At 35.9% G+C, this 17283-nt stretch overlaps 1 protein-coding gene across 7 annotated transcripts in view; it reads right to left on the reverse strand.

Moving 5' to 3' along the window:
* Positions 1-3247: 3247 nt before the first annotated feature.
* The window catches only part of rapgef2b (Rap guanine nucleotide exchange factor 2b), a 375793-nt gene continuing 361757 nt past the window's right edge, over positions 3248-17283 (reverse strand). For 4 of the 7 annotated variants that reach the window (XM_073042996.1, XM_073042994.1, XM_073043000.1 and 1 more), the window contains 2 exons: positions 14922-14997; positions 3248-4892 (listed from right to left, as the gene is read on the reverse strand). In XM_073042996.1, coding sequence (XP_072899097.1) covers positions 4886-4892; positions 14922-14997 — 83 coding nt within the window. In that variant the 3' untranslated portion in view covers positions 3248-4885. The remainder of the gene's footprint in view (positions 4893-14921; positions 14998-17283) is intronic. The other 3 variants (XM_073042995.1, XM_073042998.1, XM_073042997.1) reach the window with 3 other exon arrangements.

Genomic DNA, 17283 nt, shown 5'->3' on the forward strand with positions numbered 1-17283 from the left:
TTCGTTACAATTTGGAGTAACCAGAATATTAGTAGGGCAAATTCAATAGAATTTGACCCAGCAGCAGCTAATAAATGACTGCAAAATATTCAGAATTTATATTGGAAGTAAATTACCGTAGATTTCGCACTACAGAGCGCACCTGATTAAAAGCCGCTGGCTCTAATTTTAGAAAGAAAATCAATTTTGTACTTGTACAAGCCGCACCGGATTTTAGGCCACAGGTGTCCCACGTTGTAATATGAGATATTTACACAGAAAGATATTACACGTGAGGATTTTTTAACTTTTAATTAAATCCATATGGTAACATAAACAAATACATATTGCAAATGCTTTTTTTCGAACCGTGCCTGTAACGCGGCTACTTTTAAATATACATACGTATCGGTAACACACAAATTACGTTGCGTATACTTTTTTACTGAACAACATTCCAATATCTCCTAACGACTGGTAAAAAATATATATTCTGCAGCCTACCAGGAAAAGTTATTGATCGCCTTTAACTTAAAAGCAGCGTTCGCTCGGGTCTAATGCCGCTCGCCCCCCACCTTCCCGTTTATCGCAAACCAGTATTTCCCACAAGACGCGGCGAAACCAGATGTGACGTCATAGTATCCCGGGATGTAGTACTTCTAACTTTAACTAGAAAATACTAACAAATGAATTACTAAGCGAAAATATTATAAACTAAATAACTGCCATAAAGGCAGCAAAATGCTTTTCTTCGAGTGTTTTCCATGTTGATGAGGGTGAGTACAAATGACTGATTTACAATAATTTAATTGTGAAAGTGCGCTTGATTTATCGTACAATTTCATTGGACCTCTGTGAACTACTCATCAATTTTATTGGTCTACTGTTACGAAGCAAAATGTTTTTGGCGGCATGAAAAAAAATCATGCATTAGCCGCTCCGTATTAAAGGCCGCAGTGTTCAAAGCTGTTCAAAATGTGGGAAAAAAGTAGCGGCTTATAATCCGACATCTACGGTAGTTGATGACTGAAACCCACTCTAGACTGAACCGTATGGGTTGAGTATAAGGATTCCTGTTTAAGCTGGTTGTAAGATGCATAATTCAGTGGATGCTCTTCAATGCCCATCATTACCTGGCATCTCTCCAACAAATCACAAATAAATGCCAATCTAACACTTTTCTTCTACTTGCTAATCTGTCAACATAGCCTATTATTCATATACTTTTGCCTTGCTGTCATTTTTACTGTCAATCACTGCCTTATTTTGTCATACTAATGTCACAACTTCTAGTGTTTAATATTGTTCTTCTGCCGTGATTCCATATCTTCTAATTACATTTCACAGAATTTCTTGATCTGAATTTTTTTTTCCTTTGATGATACAAACTGACCCTTAGATTTCTTCCTGTATTAGACATATCGCAATGAGCAGCTGTTGCCTGAGAGGTAACAAATTGAAATTTATAACACATTGTCATCCCAGTAGTCTGCATGTTAGACAATGCAGTAAGTTATTGCTGGAATAAAACGCAGCTCCTCAGTCAATGATCCAGTTTCAGTTTTACACCTAAATAAACACAGCGAGTGGACTATTTTCTTTAGTCAGAATAACTGACAATTTACAAATATTACAGATGAATTATGTTGTGCCAGGGCCTGATGCGCTGCACTACCCGCTATTGGGATAATTTAAAGAGTGTCCAGATAGACTGGAAAGGCAGGGTGTTGGGCCAATTTTGCTCGCTTTACTCTCTGCAGCACTGAAGCTGTGAGACTGCTCCCGCAGCTATGCACTTCCTGTATGCGAGCTTGGCAGCTGCTATACAATGAACTGAGACTGAGGCTTTGGGCCTACTTCAGTTGCTCCAGGATTCAGGACTACAGATTCAATTTGGTTCAGAATGCTGTTGCTTCCTTCAATTGTTTTCATGATTTGCTTTCTTTACTCTTTCTCCATGCATTAGGGGGTCGGTATTTTTTAAAATTGGGCTCTTTCGGGTTTCTTGCTTTGTGGCTACCGGCAAGCAGACCAATCTCAAGGTTGTATAACTTATACATACTTGGATAATAAATGTACTTTGCATCTTCAAATTCATCCTGTATTTATGAGAGAATATATTATTTGTAGGGATGTAATTATAAATTATTTGATAAACTGCAAATATTTCTGAGTCTAAATAACTTTAACTCCTGCAAACTCAAAGCTGGGATCCTCAGTTTGAAAACCTACCACAGTTGTGACCGACAGTACCTTAAATCACTGATTGGAAAACTTTAAATCACAGAATGAAAGACAAAAGTTGAAGAGGCTGACATTTTCAGTCTACACTCTAGGGAAAAAATGTCAATTGTCTTAAACACATACTAGCGAACAGAAATCAACTAAACTGTGGAAGGTAAGACAATTGACATTTTTTCCCTAGTGAGGCAAGACCACTTTTATAATGCAAAATATGAAATACAGGCTGGTTCAGCCCATGAGGGAGAGGGAGAGGGAGAGGGAGAGAGAGGTGGTGGTGGTGGTGGGTGTGGGTGGGTCTGTGTGGGTGTATCTATATACTGAATATAAAAATAAAGGAATTGACCTATGCATTTCCTCATCTTAACATGATTTACATGTGTTTGATGCAACACCTAAATAAAACTTAAGCAGGAAATTTAAGATAAAACAGAAGTAATTTTGAGGTGTGGATTAAGGCAACTTCAGATTCAGAAAGAGGATTTGCAAATTATCATGAACTTTATCGTAATATTAAACAATAAAACACCAATACTCATGAATAGTTCAGAAAAAAACCACCCAAAAAGGCAAGAAAAAGAGGAAGGTGGGCTGGGGAGAGATAACTGTGGCAGAAACCAGCACCAAGAAATTGCAGAGGGTGAAAATGAGCTACAATTATGGGGTCAACATTATTCCCATTAACTGTAGCTTTGTTTGTAATCTTAAGAATGGAGTCAAACTTTTGTTCATCACCCAAGTCCCAGTAGAAGTAACATGACCTCCACCCAAAAGTTAATTGATAAAACAGTATCTACTAAATAATAAACTTCAGCTTTAATAGTAATGCACTCCAACTTTTCCTGAAAAATATCTCCTCCACCCTGTTAACATGAGTTCTAAGAAAATAAAAAACTTCTAAAGAAATATTTCCACCTGATTGTCCTTCAGTTACTCCCCCTGTAGTTTTTGAAGACTCCAGTCATACCTTGAGATTAACAACCATATTCCATTTTGTAATTTAGACAAACTCAGAAATAAACAAAACCACTTTTGAATTATATTTATTCTCCAGCTTTGTATAAACTGGATGTAGAGGCATAAACATTGTACATTTCTACCATTTTCAACAAAAATATAACCATTATGTACAATTATTGTATTAAAAATACAAAAGAGATACAGACTCCACCAATTGTCTTTCTAAAAGACATACAGGTACAAGTAGTATCAAAAGTATGAGGAAATCACCAGTTAATCATACATTTTGCACTTAACATCACAGATTTGTTGAAATGAGATTAGCATTTCTATGTTCTACGATTACGGTTAAGTTTATATTATTTGTGCAACTCTTCAATATATCTATTATTTATCTTTGTCTGCCTATATGCACACAATGACATTGACTGTAGAATGACATTGACAAATTATGCGTAATACAGTTAAATTACAAATGCATAAATGACAACATGAAGTATTTGGAAATAAGGAGGGTCTAAACTATGATTTGATGACTGTTAAATAAAGGACTGATGTTTAAAATACAGTGAAAACACTGCAGTCTTCAATTGAACCAAAGTTTATTTACTGATCAATATGATCAGCTGAGCTCAATGGAAACAAAAATACAAGAAACAGATCTAAGAAAGCAGTTCCATATATTTGTGTACTACTCAGACTGGCAGCCTTCACTACAAGGAGTCTGCAGAATGGCAACAAAAATACTGCTGCCAATTCAGTCATTTTGAAGGTTTAAATAGCAGCAGAGGGTGGTTTGCTTTGAAGTCTCAACCTTCATTACAGATATACAGTGATATTCCAAGAAGCATAAGTTAATTTCCTTGTACATACTGCAGATTTCAAAGGCTGGAAAAAAGAAATCAAGGCTTTTCTATAAGAAGCCTTGTGACCCTATCATCAAATAGGTGGGCACCATGATTTTGTCAAAAGGAAGAACTAGCCAGCATGATTCTAGGATACAGGGTGCCATCCAATAAAATGTCATCCAGTTCAATTATTTAAAATACTAATTCAAAATCCTACAATCAAAAAATATAAATTATGTGTAAAATAATACTGTAACTGTGGAGATCTAGTGTTTGTTGTTCTGTAAGCAGTATTTAATCAAAAAGTCAACATAAATTAAAAACTTGTCTTGATCTCTGTGCCCAAAAGTAAAGTGAATATCACATGTTCAATAATTTGCTGAAATACAAAATCATGCATGATTTGCTTGACTTTTTAAAAAAAATGTCTTTTTGTTGTTTAAACGACTATGTGCCACAATGGCAAAAAAAAAAGCAAAATAATTCAAAATGTTCTAGGCTGATTAAAGAATGCATCAAGAGCAGCGCCATAGTCAATGTAATCAAACTGAAATTCTGAGCACAGTTCATGGTGGGTGGTGACAGGACTAGTCTATTGAATAAGCTCTGTGCATTAAAAGCAACACAGTTCCAAAGTGCCAGGACAGTTTCTTCACAGTATTCCACATGCGGGGATAAAAGCCCCATGCTGCTTTAAGGCAGGGAAAGAGGCAAGTGGCATTGGGAATTCCATTCAAAAGATTTCCAAGGCTCCTACATCTGGATGTTCTGTTGTGCTGTCCAAAATGTAGCTTGCATGAAGTGATATAAACATAAGAAAGCGAGAAGCGAAACTTGGTCAAACTGCAGAAACTTGCTCATCTTCTATGGAAAAAACACATTCAAATTAAAATTTGCTTAATACAGTATACATGTCCACAAATAGTAAAAGATCTAAAAAAAAATACTATGTGCCAAAATTACCATTAGTACTCTCTGCAAATTATTTTTTAGTGATGAATATGGTAAATAATATCACCCAAAAATTGTCTAGAATTGTCTTGCAATTAACCTTACAATTTGAATTGATGCATAATGCAACTATCCTTCAGGAAAAAATCAATGTGAAATGAATATACCATTCAGAAAATAAGCATATCATATCACACTTTTTTACTCAATACCAGATGTTGGCCAATCTTGTGCTGAAATACTTTTCGTAAGGAGCAACATTAACAAACAACTACCCTCTGTGGTTCTTCTCAAATGAAAGCATTCTTGACAAACCACAAATTAAGGAGAAACTGAATCAGCAACAATTTTTTTGCCCAAATCACTAATTGTAGAGTAAAAGTTCTGATTTGTAACATACAAGACTAGTATAACAAATAAATCATGAACTACTACATGCTCCTACTAAATGCATTAAATGTAAAGAAAATGTGTTGTATAAGTTCTAAACAGTAGTAAGTGGTAATTTAAGATGGATACTGGAAAAAAATCCTTAAGGCAAATGTAAATACTGATGCCTACCAAGAATGCCAATTTATCATTTAAAAGAATCAAATTAAACTGTTGGGTTTGCCCTGTGATTATAATTGCCTAATGTTCTACCACTACTTCTTCCAATTTTTTGAGAACTAGAAAATTGACAGGATTAAGTGTCATAATTTCTTTCACTCCCACAAAATCATTCAGTCTTCCCTAACCAGAAGCTCCCAATACGGATATGGAGATAGGGCATACTTTCGATCAAGATCTTTTAATATCGCTGCTAGGTCAGACCTTTCTTTATCAGCTTTTTCTTTATATAGGTAGAGTAAGAGATAATTTCTCCACAAATATATGCTTTAAAAGTATCCCAGACTATAGTACCAGCAGTATCTCCTTTAAAATTTTCTTTAAAGAAAAAAGTAATATGGTTTTTCAAAAACTTTAGAAATTTTTTTATCAGATAACAATAAGTTAAAACGCCAACTTCTATTTGGTACAGAGTAAACAGGTAATCTTAAAGCCAGAAGCACAGGTGCATGATCAGACAAAGCAATCTCCTTATAATCACAGGATCATACCAGTGGAAGCAAGTTTCTATCTATAAAAAAGTAGTCAATCCGAGTACATATGATGAACCTGAGAGAAATATGAATATTCCTTTTCTTGGGGGTGTAAAAAATGCCACACGTCCAGAATACCACATTGAAATAGAAAAGATTTAAGAAGTACGACTGATTTATTAGTGACAGGGATTTTACTTGAAGAGCGATCTAATATAGGGTCAAACCAAAAATTAAAATCTCCACCCATCACTAAGGAATACCGATTCAAATCAGGCAGAAACGAGAAAAGACGTTCAAAGAACAAGGAGTCATCTGTATTTGGAGCATATACATTCGCAAATACGATTAGTTTATTCTCAAGACTACCCGAAACAATAACAAAGCACCCATTTGTATCAGAAATTACATTATGTTGAATAAAGGATACATTCTGATCAAACAGGATAGAGATGCCTCTCGATCTAGATTGAGAGGGTGAGTGAAAATGTATACCCTTCCATCCTTTGAAAAAGCGTGAAATATCATCTTTACAAATATAGGTTTCTTGGAGAAAGATTATACAAGTTTTAAGTTTCCTGATATAAGAGGAAATCTTATTTCGTTTAACAGGGTTATTTAGACCTTTCACATTAAAGCTGAGTATATTAATAAAAGAATCCATCAAGTATCCTTTAGTAATATATAAAAGATAATCACAGACATGTAGATAGCGAATAAATAAAACAGTAAAAACCTCCAATCAGCTTTCTGGAAGAACCCATTCCCCCCCCCCCCCACCCCCAAAGAGAGAAATTAGCCAAGGGAGGCTGAAGACTAATTCTAACTTTCCCAAACCAAAACTCTGGTGGCTCCAAAAAATATATGAGCTGAATAAACGATTGTAAATATATGTATACAAAAACAAAATATCAAAGTAAATAAGTTCACTATTTATGAGAAAAAACCATGGGAAAATATAAGTATTAATCTCGGTAAAAAGGAAAGACAAATAAGGAAAATCAGTAACAACATATACTCGCGGGTGCAAAGAAAAGGAGTAAAGAAACAAATAGTAAATAATTAGAAAGGGAAGCGGTTTAGATAGCTTCCTACATGACTAATTTAAGGCATTCAAGGGAGGAAAAAAAACAAAATGACAAAATGTAAAATAATGAAAAAACCAAAAACCAGCAATAGAATATTGTATACTATTGAAAAACAGTAAAAGACCGAAAAGTGTATAAATAATCAAAAGATAGGAAAAATCTGAATGAATTTAAAATAAAGCAAAACACCCTATAGTTTCATTCCTCAGTAATTACTACATGTATACCCTACATAATTAGTCAAATTACTAAAAGGAAGGTAAAAATAAAAATAACACTGAGAGAATATAACGTTTTGTTTAAAAAGAGCTGCGAGGAAGTAACATTAGAGAACCCATATAAAGGCGGAAAACAAGAGAAAATGGATGCAGTCTGCCTGCATATTTTGCATAGTTTGAAAGATAACAAGGGGCCAGTTACTTAATCAAACAGATGATTAAAACTTCGTAAAACCAAGAAACCTTGTTATCAACAAAGTGCCAATTACTTAATTGAACACCTGAAATTAAAACATTTAGCATAAAGCAACTCAAGGTTAAATTTAAGCATGGAGACTATGTAAAAATTTCTTAGCTTCTTCAGGCTTTGAAAACCAAGAAACCTTATTATCAGAAGTAGTAACCTTGAGTATACACGGATCTCTGAGAGAAAGGCGACAGCCAAGCTTAAAAAGATCAGACATGACCTCTTTAAAAGCCTGTCTAGCTCTTAAAACTTCCGGTGGATAATCTTGAACGATCCGAAACTGTTGATCACGAAATTGTAATATGTGTTTCTTCCTTGATTCACGAAGGATCTGTTCTTTAATCTGATAGTCATAAAAGCGAATGATAATAGAGCGAGGTTTGGCAGGATCCTAATTAGGCGGTGTAACTCGGTGAACGCGCTCAAATTTTGGTAGTTCCGATAATATATCAGGGAATAAATCTTTCAGCATTTGAGCACAAAAATCGATAGGTTGATTACCCTCCAGTTTTTCAGGAAGCCCAAGAATTCTGATATTGCACCTTCGGTTCCTGGTCTCCAAATCTGTAAGTTTCTTCAGTAATGCGTCGTATTTTTTAAGTTGTTCCTTAGAAATTTTCTTGAAACCTTCGATATCCTTCTGCAACACCGGCAGAGATTCTTCATATAGCTTAATACGAATTTCATGGTCATTCACAGTCTACTGTATACTTCCAAGTTTCCAATTAAGCATTGTCAGTTCAGATTTAACCAGGTCGAAGGAATTCTGTAACAAGTCAAACTTGGATTCCAAGTCATCCAGTTTTTCGCGTCTCCCTGACATTTGTTGAGACATTTCAGCCAAGGTCTCTAAAGCAACCTCTTCTAGAGTGTTTTCTACTCATGATGCTCTCACCGAGATAGGTTTAAACAGCAAAGTAAGCGAATAATTTCGGAGCACATAGCTACTGCAACCTACTCCATTACAGCCACCGGAAGTCCTCGTACAGGAGCCTCAAGACTCACTCCACCAGGTTCAGGAACAGTTGTTAACCCTCAACCTACAGGTTCTTGAACCGAAGGGGACAACTTCATTTGCCCCATCACTGAAATGTTCCCATGACCTATGGACTCACTTTCACTGACTCATTTCATGTTTTTGATAGTTATTACTTTTTTATTATTATTTCTTTCTTCTTGTATTTGCAGAGTTTGTTGTCTTTTGCACACTGAGAGAACACCCAAGTTGGTGCAGTCTTTCATTGATTTTATTACAGTTATTATTCTGTTATGGATTTATTGAGTATGCCCACAAGAAAATGAATCTCCAGTACGGTGACATATATGTACTTTGATAATAAATTTACTTTGTACGTTGAACTATAAATAATGTTGGCCTAAACTCCAATTACATAGAGCTTATGAAAAACTTTCATTTAATTTATGGTAATGGAGTGGAATACGAGTCAATTTCAAGTAATTTTACTTTTTGCATTCTTTGCACAAAATTTATTGAGTCATTGTATAGAGTCTAGAATTGTTCAATTATGGTATGTCTAATGGACTACCCTGCAAAGGCTTGAGACACACAATGCAGATTTGGAATTTTGTTTTAAGAGAAACCATATATTTAAATTATTGCGCACAAGACTGAAAGTGCCTAATAAAACTGAAAAATGCTGGAAATAATCAGCTCGTCAGGCAGCATCTATGAGGAGTTAATAATTCAAAGACACTTCATCAGAATTCCAATTCACTGAAATAACCACCATCATGTGAAACCTGGAAATAAAATCTCAACAAAATGTTACGAATAATGTAGATTGAGATTGCTTGGTTTTCAGCTCCGGAGAGGTGTCCAACCTATTGCGTACAGAGGGGCCTGGACTATATACATATACATTTGTCTGGTTGTGCGTTTACTAATATGTGCCTGTATGTTTGAGGACTGGGGCTCAAAGCCATGGCACCACCTAGCAGGTGTCGGGGATCAGTCGACAGATGATACCAGTGGGCTAGGGGTCTAGACAAATATATACATACATTCTGAGTTGCTGTATTTTACTGATACAGCTTATTGACTTGTATGTGCGAAAACTGAGCATCAGGCCATGGTGTTGTGGGCAAGGACTCTATTATGTGATTGTGATCTTGTTTGTGCTTACTGTGTGTGACTGTTGGTAATGTGTCTTTGCACCTTGACCCCGTCGTAACGCTGTCTCATTTGGTTGCATTCATGAGAATTCATATATGGTTAAATGACAATTAAAACTTGAATTGAATTGAAGTAACCCGTACTAAAATAGCTGTGTCTATCTTTTAAAAAATCATTAAAACTTGACATTATGGTCCTAAAGCTTTAGGTGAGGAACTGCTTGGCATATCTTAATGATTCTACTATATTCCATCACAATAAACTTGGTGCAAATAACCAGGAGACCAGCTTTCATTAAAAATTTCTCAGGACTTTACAACCTTCATTGTCTTAACCTAAATGAATGTTTTCATTCAGTAGCATTTAAATAGTATTTATGCTTGGGTTATAGCTGTATGAAACAAGAAAACAAGATTCAAGGAAGGAGACACGAGTGAATCTGCAGATGCTGGAGATAAATAAAAACACAAAATGCTGGCAGAACTCAGCAGGCCAGACAGCATCCATGGGAGGAGGTAGTGACAACGTTTTGGGCCGAAACCCTTCATCAGGAGGGCCCCGAAACATCGTCACTACCTCCTCCCATAGATGCTGTCTGGCCTGCTGAGTTCTGCCAGCATTTTGTGTTTTTATTCAAGGAAGGAGCATTTTTTTAAAATACGCTGCATCAGCAGGGTAAGGAGCTTGTTGATTTCAGATAAGCATCACTTATGAGGAGGGGGAGATGCTGGTTGAAAAGAGCAAAGCTGTAGTGAAGCAGTAATTCTGGCAGACGCCGTCTATGTGGACTTTAGCAAGTCCACTAACAAGATTCTATATCCAGAGGTTAGAATTCCTGGGATTGAGGGAGTGCAAATTAGATACAAAACTGACTTGTTAGTAGAAGGGTGGTTTCTCATCACATTGGAGACATGTGTACCACAGGGATCAGTGCCGAGTCCTTTATTACTCACCATACACGTTAATGATTTACAAGAGAAGGCTGGTGGTTATGATTAGTAAGTTTGCAGATGATACTAAAATATGGTCTCATAGACAGCAAAGAAGGTAATCAAATATAATAGAGGATCTTGATCAGCTAGGTAAATCGACTAAGGATTGGCAAATCATAAACAAAGAGATTCTGCAGATATTGGAAATCCAGAGTACTGCTGGAGGAACTGAGCAGGTCAGGCAGCATCTATGGAAAGAATAAAGCAGTCAATGTTTCGCACTGAGACCCTGCATTAGGATTTGAAAGTAGAATAAGAAAGTGGGGGAAGGGGCAGAGGAGCAGGTGTGGAGAAGAGAAAAGAGGAGAGCCAGAGAGGGGAATGGAAGAAGAGGAAGGGAGCAGAGGGAAAAATTACCAGCAGTAAGAGAAATCAATGTTCATGCTATCAGGTTGGAGGCTACCCAGACGGATTATGAGCTGCTGCTCCTCCAACCTGAGTGGCCTTATCATGACAGTAGAGGAGACCACGAACCAACGAGTTGGAATGGGAGTGGAGAATGGAATTAAAATGTTTGGCTTCTGTGAAATCCTGCTTGTTGCGGTGGAGTAAAGGTGCTTAACAAAGTGGTCCCCCAATCAAAGTCTGATCTCACCAACATAGATGAGGCTGCATCAGGAGCACTGGATACAGTAACCGACTCCAACAGTGTTGCATCATCTGGAAGGAGTGTTTGGGGCCCCTCTTCCTCTGGTTTCACTTGTCCCCTCACCCCACCTTCTTACTCTGGTTCCTTTCCCCTTACTTTCAGTCCTGATGAAGGGTCACAGCCTGAAGTGACTATTTATTCCTTACCACAGATGTTGCCTGACCTACTGAACTCCTCGAAGACTGGCATACAGTGCCCATCCAGAAATACCAGCTAGGGAGATTAATAACCACTACAATTCAAAAAGTTATGTTTCTGTTAATCCAGATCACTGACTTCACTGAAGTCAAAGCTTTATAGAGTTATGCAAAGATTGGCCCTTCAACTAATTTGCCTGCCTGAGCTAGACTCATTTGCCTGCATTTTGTCCATATCCCTCTGAACCTTTCTCATTCATGTATCTGTTTAAACGCCTTCTAAAAGTTAAATTAAACTCCTTATATTCTGCGTGGGTAGCCTCCAACCTGATGGCATGAATATCAATTTCTCCTTCTGGTAAATCTACTTCTTCTATTCCCCACTCTGGCCTCTTACCTCTTATCATTACCACTGTGTATACGCCCCCCTTCTCTTTCTCCTATGGTCCACTCCCTTCTCCCCATCAGATTCCTTCCTCTCCAGTCCTGAAGGGTCTCAGCCTGAAACATCAACTGTTTATTCATTTCTATAGATGAGGCTGACCTGCTGAGTTCCTCCAACATTCTGTGTGTGTTAAACTCTATTTGCCATTATTATCAACATGTTTTATAGAATAACATGTCGATACTGTGAAACACAAAACATAGGATTTAAAGGAAGAAACTTAAGATATTTAACCATATTCCACTATTTAATAGGAATTCTAAATGTCCACTGTCCTTTGCGTGGAAAATGCTCCTATATTTCACTTGAACATCCGAACTTTCATTTAAAAATTACTGACATTGCATGTACGATATAAAGGAATATGGACTAACTTAAAACTCTAAAAGTTGATCCACTATGATTTCTTTTCTTCTATGTGGATTAATGGAGAGCTTTCAAAGTTTGGGTTTTGAACAGTCAGGTGGTTGCCTTCGTCACATGCAGGATTGCATCTGCAGAATTTAAAGGTTGAAATTCCCAGTTTTCAAGCTTTGGATGTAGATGTAGAGCACCTTCAAGTAGAGGTGAAATTGGAAGGCATCACTGCCCTTTCCTAGCATTATATTCATTTGGCTTAGTTATGCAAAATTAATTGCCTGACATCAGAATCCTGTAACAAATATTCCATACCAAACCGGGATGTGATCATCTGATTGCCAGATGGACAGGAAAGATTCAATATGTGTTCAAAGTCTAATTCCAACTAACTCTTGGGAATCTCTAACGCATGACCCACTCAATGTGGACAAGGAACATTCAAGTCAATTAAAATATTGAGTCTAAGTAATAGAAGCTTGCAGATACTCTGTTTAAAAGTCAGAAGTAGCACACTAACTCACAAACTGACCACCAAGTTAGGCAACTGTGGAAGAGATTGATAAGGCCAGTTCACACTGACTTCATCAGTCACAAAACCAACATAAAAGCAAGTCATCCTTGAGCTTCAGGATTTGCCTAAGAAAAGTTTTTTTTTAAATGAAATGGGAATTCCTCTACCACCCTTTGAGGCAGTGAGTTCTGAAACCAAACCATTCTCTGGGTGGAAAAAAATATTCTTATCTTTTCACCAACTCTTCTACCAATTATGCCAAATCCAGGCTACTAATATCTCTGCTAATGATCCATCCTAATAATTTCACCTGCATCACTATTAATTTGGTAATGCCCGAATTAAATCTCAATCCAATCTCCTCTGCTCCAAATTATAGAAATTCAGCCTTGAAAAATAACATTGGTATGAAGGATAAATTAGATCAAATATATTGCAATATTTATATTAAAATGTAGATGTAGCAGACATTGAGGGGCACATTACATAACTCTCAAGGAACAAGCATTCCTTTTGAGAAACAGTCTCAATAAGAAAAATAGTTCATGGCTAACTGAAGATAAGGATGATATTTCATTAAAATGCTAATACAATTGCAAAAAGTATTATTAGTTCTGAGGACTAGGAATTTTTTTCAACAACAAAGACTAAAAAATTAATGAGTAAAGATTAATGAATAAAAATTCGGACAAAATTCTTGAATGAATTGTATGATTTCCTACGAATATGCAAGGTGGAACAGAGTAGTAAAGAAGAACAAGGCCTTTAGAACCTGTGATTGGGCCCAAAAAATTGAGAACAAGGATAAAGCAGAATGTTTTTTTAAAAATAGTTCAGTTGTATCTTTGCAGCCAAAATCACAAAGGGAATACCAAAAACTGGAGTTAACTAAAAAGCTAAACAGAGTGAAAACATATTAAATATTACAACCTCTAACATAGGCTTACACATGCCTTAAATTTGGCTGCCAAGGATGATAATTAGTATGATGCATTGATATAATTTTCAAAGTTCACTGGATTCAGGGAAGGTCCTCCCTCCATGCATTGCTAAACTGCAAAATGCAACATTTTAACAATTTTAAGTGCAACAGTGAGAGAGGGGCATGTTGATGAGAAAAGTATAGCATGATTAAGCAGTGCCAACGAGGTTCAGTGAAACAAAAATAGTGTTCAGGAAATTTATATACCCTGCAAAGGGGGCACAGAACATTGGCATCACACTAAACTGCAAACTATGAAATACTTGCAGAAGCAAGGCAAGCAGCTAATAATTGTGGGATATATAGACAGCAACAGTAAAAACAGGAGAAAGAAACATTGTCAACAATGAACATGAGAAGCTAGACCACACATAAAGCAGAGCCTCAGATGTAATAATCTCTGGATTGTTACATGAGACATGCGCAAACTGGCAAAAGATGAAAGAAAACTTCATGTTTGGTTCAAAGACGGATGTAACAGATTTGTGCTTCAGTTCATTGTTACAGGTGTCAAGACTGGGGAAAGTATGAAATGCATCTCTAGGGAGCTAATAATGGAAAACAAAAAGTGGTAAATCAATTAATTATGTATTTTGCAAGAGTATTTGCTACAGAAGATGCATTTAACATCCCAGATATAACGGCAGAGTTTTGAATATTTTTAAAGCAGGGGTAGAGATTCATGATAATTAACAAAGTTAAAAATTAACAAAAGGGTAAAATCATATCAGGTATATTCTTACTGAAAATCGACAAGCTGAGTGTCTATTCTTGGTCCTGATGTATGGTTGTAAGGGAAGGAGACGCTAACATTCATACTTCAGCAAACCTAAATTCAGGAAAAACTAGCACTGTACTGAAATGAGGGAATACCACACCTCAATATTGTTCAAATTCATGAAATGTGTTACCAATGGTTAAAATTAATTCAAAGGATAATTGAAAGGAAATTAAATTAAAAAAAATAATAATTTAAAGATCATGTTTGGCTAAACTGAGCTACTTGCATTTCACAAAAAAAAACCCAAATGGTTTGGCTCTGCTCTCTCAATTGTTTCAATTAAAATTGTTTCTTGTTTCCTAAATATTCTCTTTACCTTTTTGCTCTTTGCTTTCTGTTTTCCACTTCATGGTCTTTTTTAAATTTGTCAATTCTCTTTTTGTTTTCTGTTCCTGGTAGCATGTGAGCATAAGAGAGAAAACGAGAGAAAGACATTACATACAAGGAGATTAAGACTAACAAGGAGCGAACTTGACACCACACAGCACATAAGAACAACAGACAAAGAAAGAGATAGAGGAGCAACTATGCCGAAATAAATGAAGCAAAATGCAGCTGTACATAGGACAGATTGCTAACATTATCTTGAAGAAAGTTTTAAAGTTAAACTCTTAAGTGTGTTGAAACACAGAACAAATAAAATGTATTAACATAACATTGCATGAACTGAGAGGGTAAAGCAAGAGAAAGCATGTTTTGCACACTAAATGTGAAAATGCAAAGATGCATGTGCCAGAATACAAAGACCATACAAATACATAAGAGAACACAAAGATGTAAGCATACAAAAGATGACAAAAGAGAAGGGCAAACAAGGTGGGTGGAACAGCTCAAAGAAAACAGAAGGTGCAAATTGCAAAATAGTTAAAGATTAAGTGTTATTCACGGGTCTCTTTTATAATATTTTATTATTATCACCTCTGATATCAGAATTTATTTGCCATCTGGTCATTGTTTAAAAATAAGGGCTAAATCATTTAAGACACATATGAAGAAACATATTTCCTCTGAGCATTGTGTGCCTACTGAACACTCTCATTGGTAACAATGTTCAGCGTGGTAAGTGAAGGGTGATCAACAGTTAGCATGGTAACACATGAATACAGAGTTGAGATTCCAATTTGATCAGCAATAAATGGAACGAGTGTAGTGGTCAACTCTTAATCCATATATTTGTTAATAACATCTTTTTACATTGCTATTGACTAGTTTTGATGTTTTATCAATTGGTTTACTCCATTTACTTTTAAATTGAAGGGAGATGTCTTTGCCTCAGTGGGAGTTAGTCCTTTTGTTCTGGTTAAATCAACATTGGAAAAAAAATCTGTGCTTCTATTTCCATAAAATGGTAAAAAAATACTGTTTTATCAATTCAGCAAATGCATGAATCATACACTCAAGGCTAAAACTAAATTTGTAAAAAAGGAAAAAAAATAAATTCAAGGATTGAAGGAGATGTACAAAAACATGACTAAGAAGTGAATGTGAAAAGATAAAGTAAAATACTTAACGAAGAAACAGTAGACACACTATCTTCTAAATTACAAACATGCATGCATACAAACATACTTATTTCCATCAGCCTGTGGAAATTATTTAACTCTTTGCTTACCAAGTTCTGATTAACCTATGACTTAGAAATATTTTACGGAGTTCCAAAGACTTGTTTCTAACAAAAAATAATTTACCTGATTTTGTTTTATATAGGTGAGACCTCCTTTCTCAGTTTCGTACACATCAATCAGGTCACATTATACTCTTCCAAAATCCAGCAGATAGAAGCCCAGCCTATAAAATCTGTTCTCATCAGGCTATTCTGGACGCAATTCCATTTGTGTGTTCTAGTAAACCTTTTCTGTACTACTTCCAATATTAACAGTCTTCCTTCAGTAAGGAAACCAATAACAACACCAGCCTTGTGCTAATCAAACACTAAGATCCCCAAATCCTTCTTCAAACCACCTTTCACAGTTTAGAAAAAAAAGCTTCCTTTTTATTTTTCCGGCCAAAATGGGTAATTTCAATTTTCCTATCATTAAAGTCCATTTGCCTGACCTTTGCCCAGCCACTTAATCTACTTATATCCTTTGTGATCTCACTAGTATTGGTATTGGTTTATTAACGTCACATTTACCAAGATATAGTGAAAAATTTGTCTTGCATACTGTTTATAGAGATCAAGTCATTATATAGTGCACTAAGGTAGAACAAGATAAAGCAGTAACAATGCAGAATAAAACGTAAAAGTTATCAAAAAAAAGTACGATGCAAGTAAATGATAAAGTGCAAGAACATAAGGCAGATTGTGAGTTCAAGAGTCCACCTTTTCATACCAGAGGTCTGTCCAAGATTCTGATAGCAGTGGGATAGAAGCTGTCCTTGAGTCTGTAGTACATGCTTACAGATTTTGGATCTACAGTTTTGCACAACCTACTTCCTAACCAACTTTTGCATCATCACCAAACTTAGCAATCCTACCTTCTATCTTTTCAACCACATATAATTAATAAAGCCCAGACCCAGAACTAATCCCTGCAACTTAAAGCTTATTACATCTTCGTCAATCAAGAAAAAAAAAGACCCATTTATACTTGCTTTGTGTTTATTGTTACAGAGCCACTATACTACGGCTTATACCACGAGCTTTTATTTTCAGAAATAATCTTTGAATACAGTAA

This window comes from Hemitrygon akajei, chromosome 4, assembly GCF_048418815.1.
Source record: "Hemitrygon akajei chromosome 4, sHemAka1.3, whole genome shotgun sequence".
NCBI lineage: Eukaryota > Metazoa > Chordata > Chondrichthyes > Myliobatiformes > Dasyatidae > Hemitrygon > Hemitrygon akajei.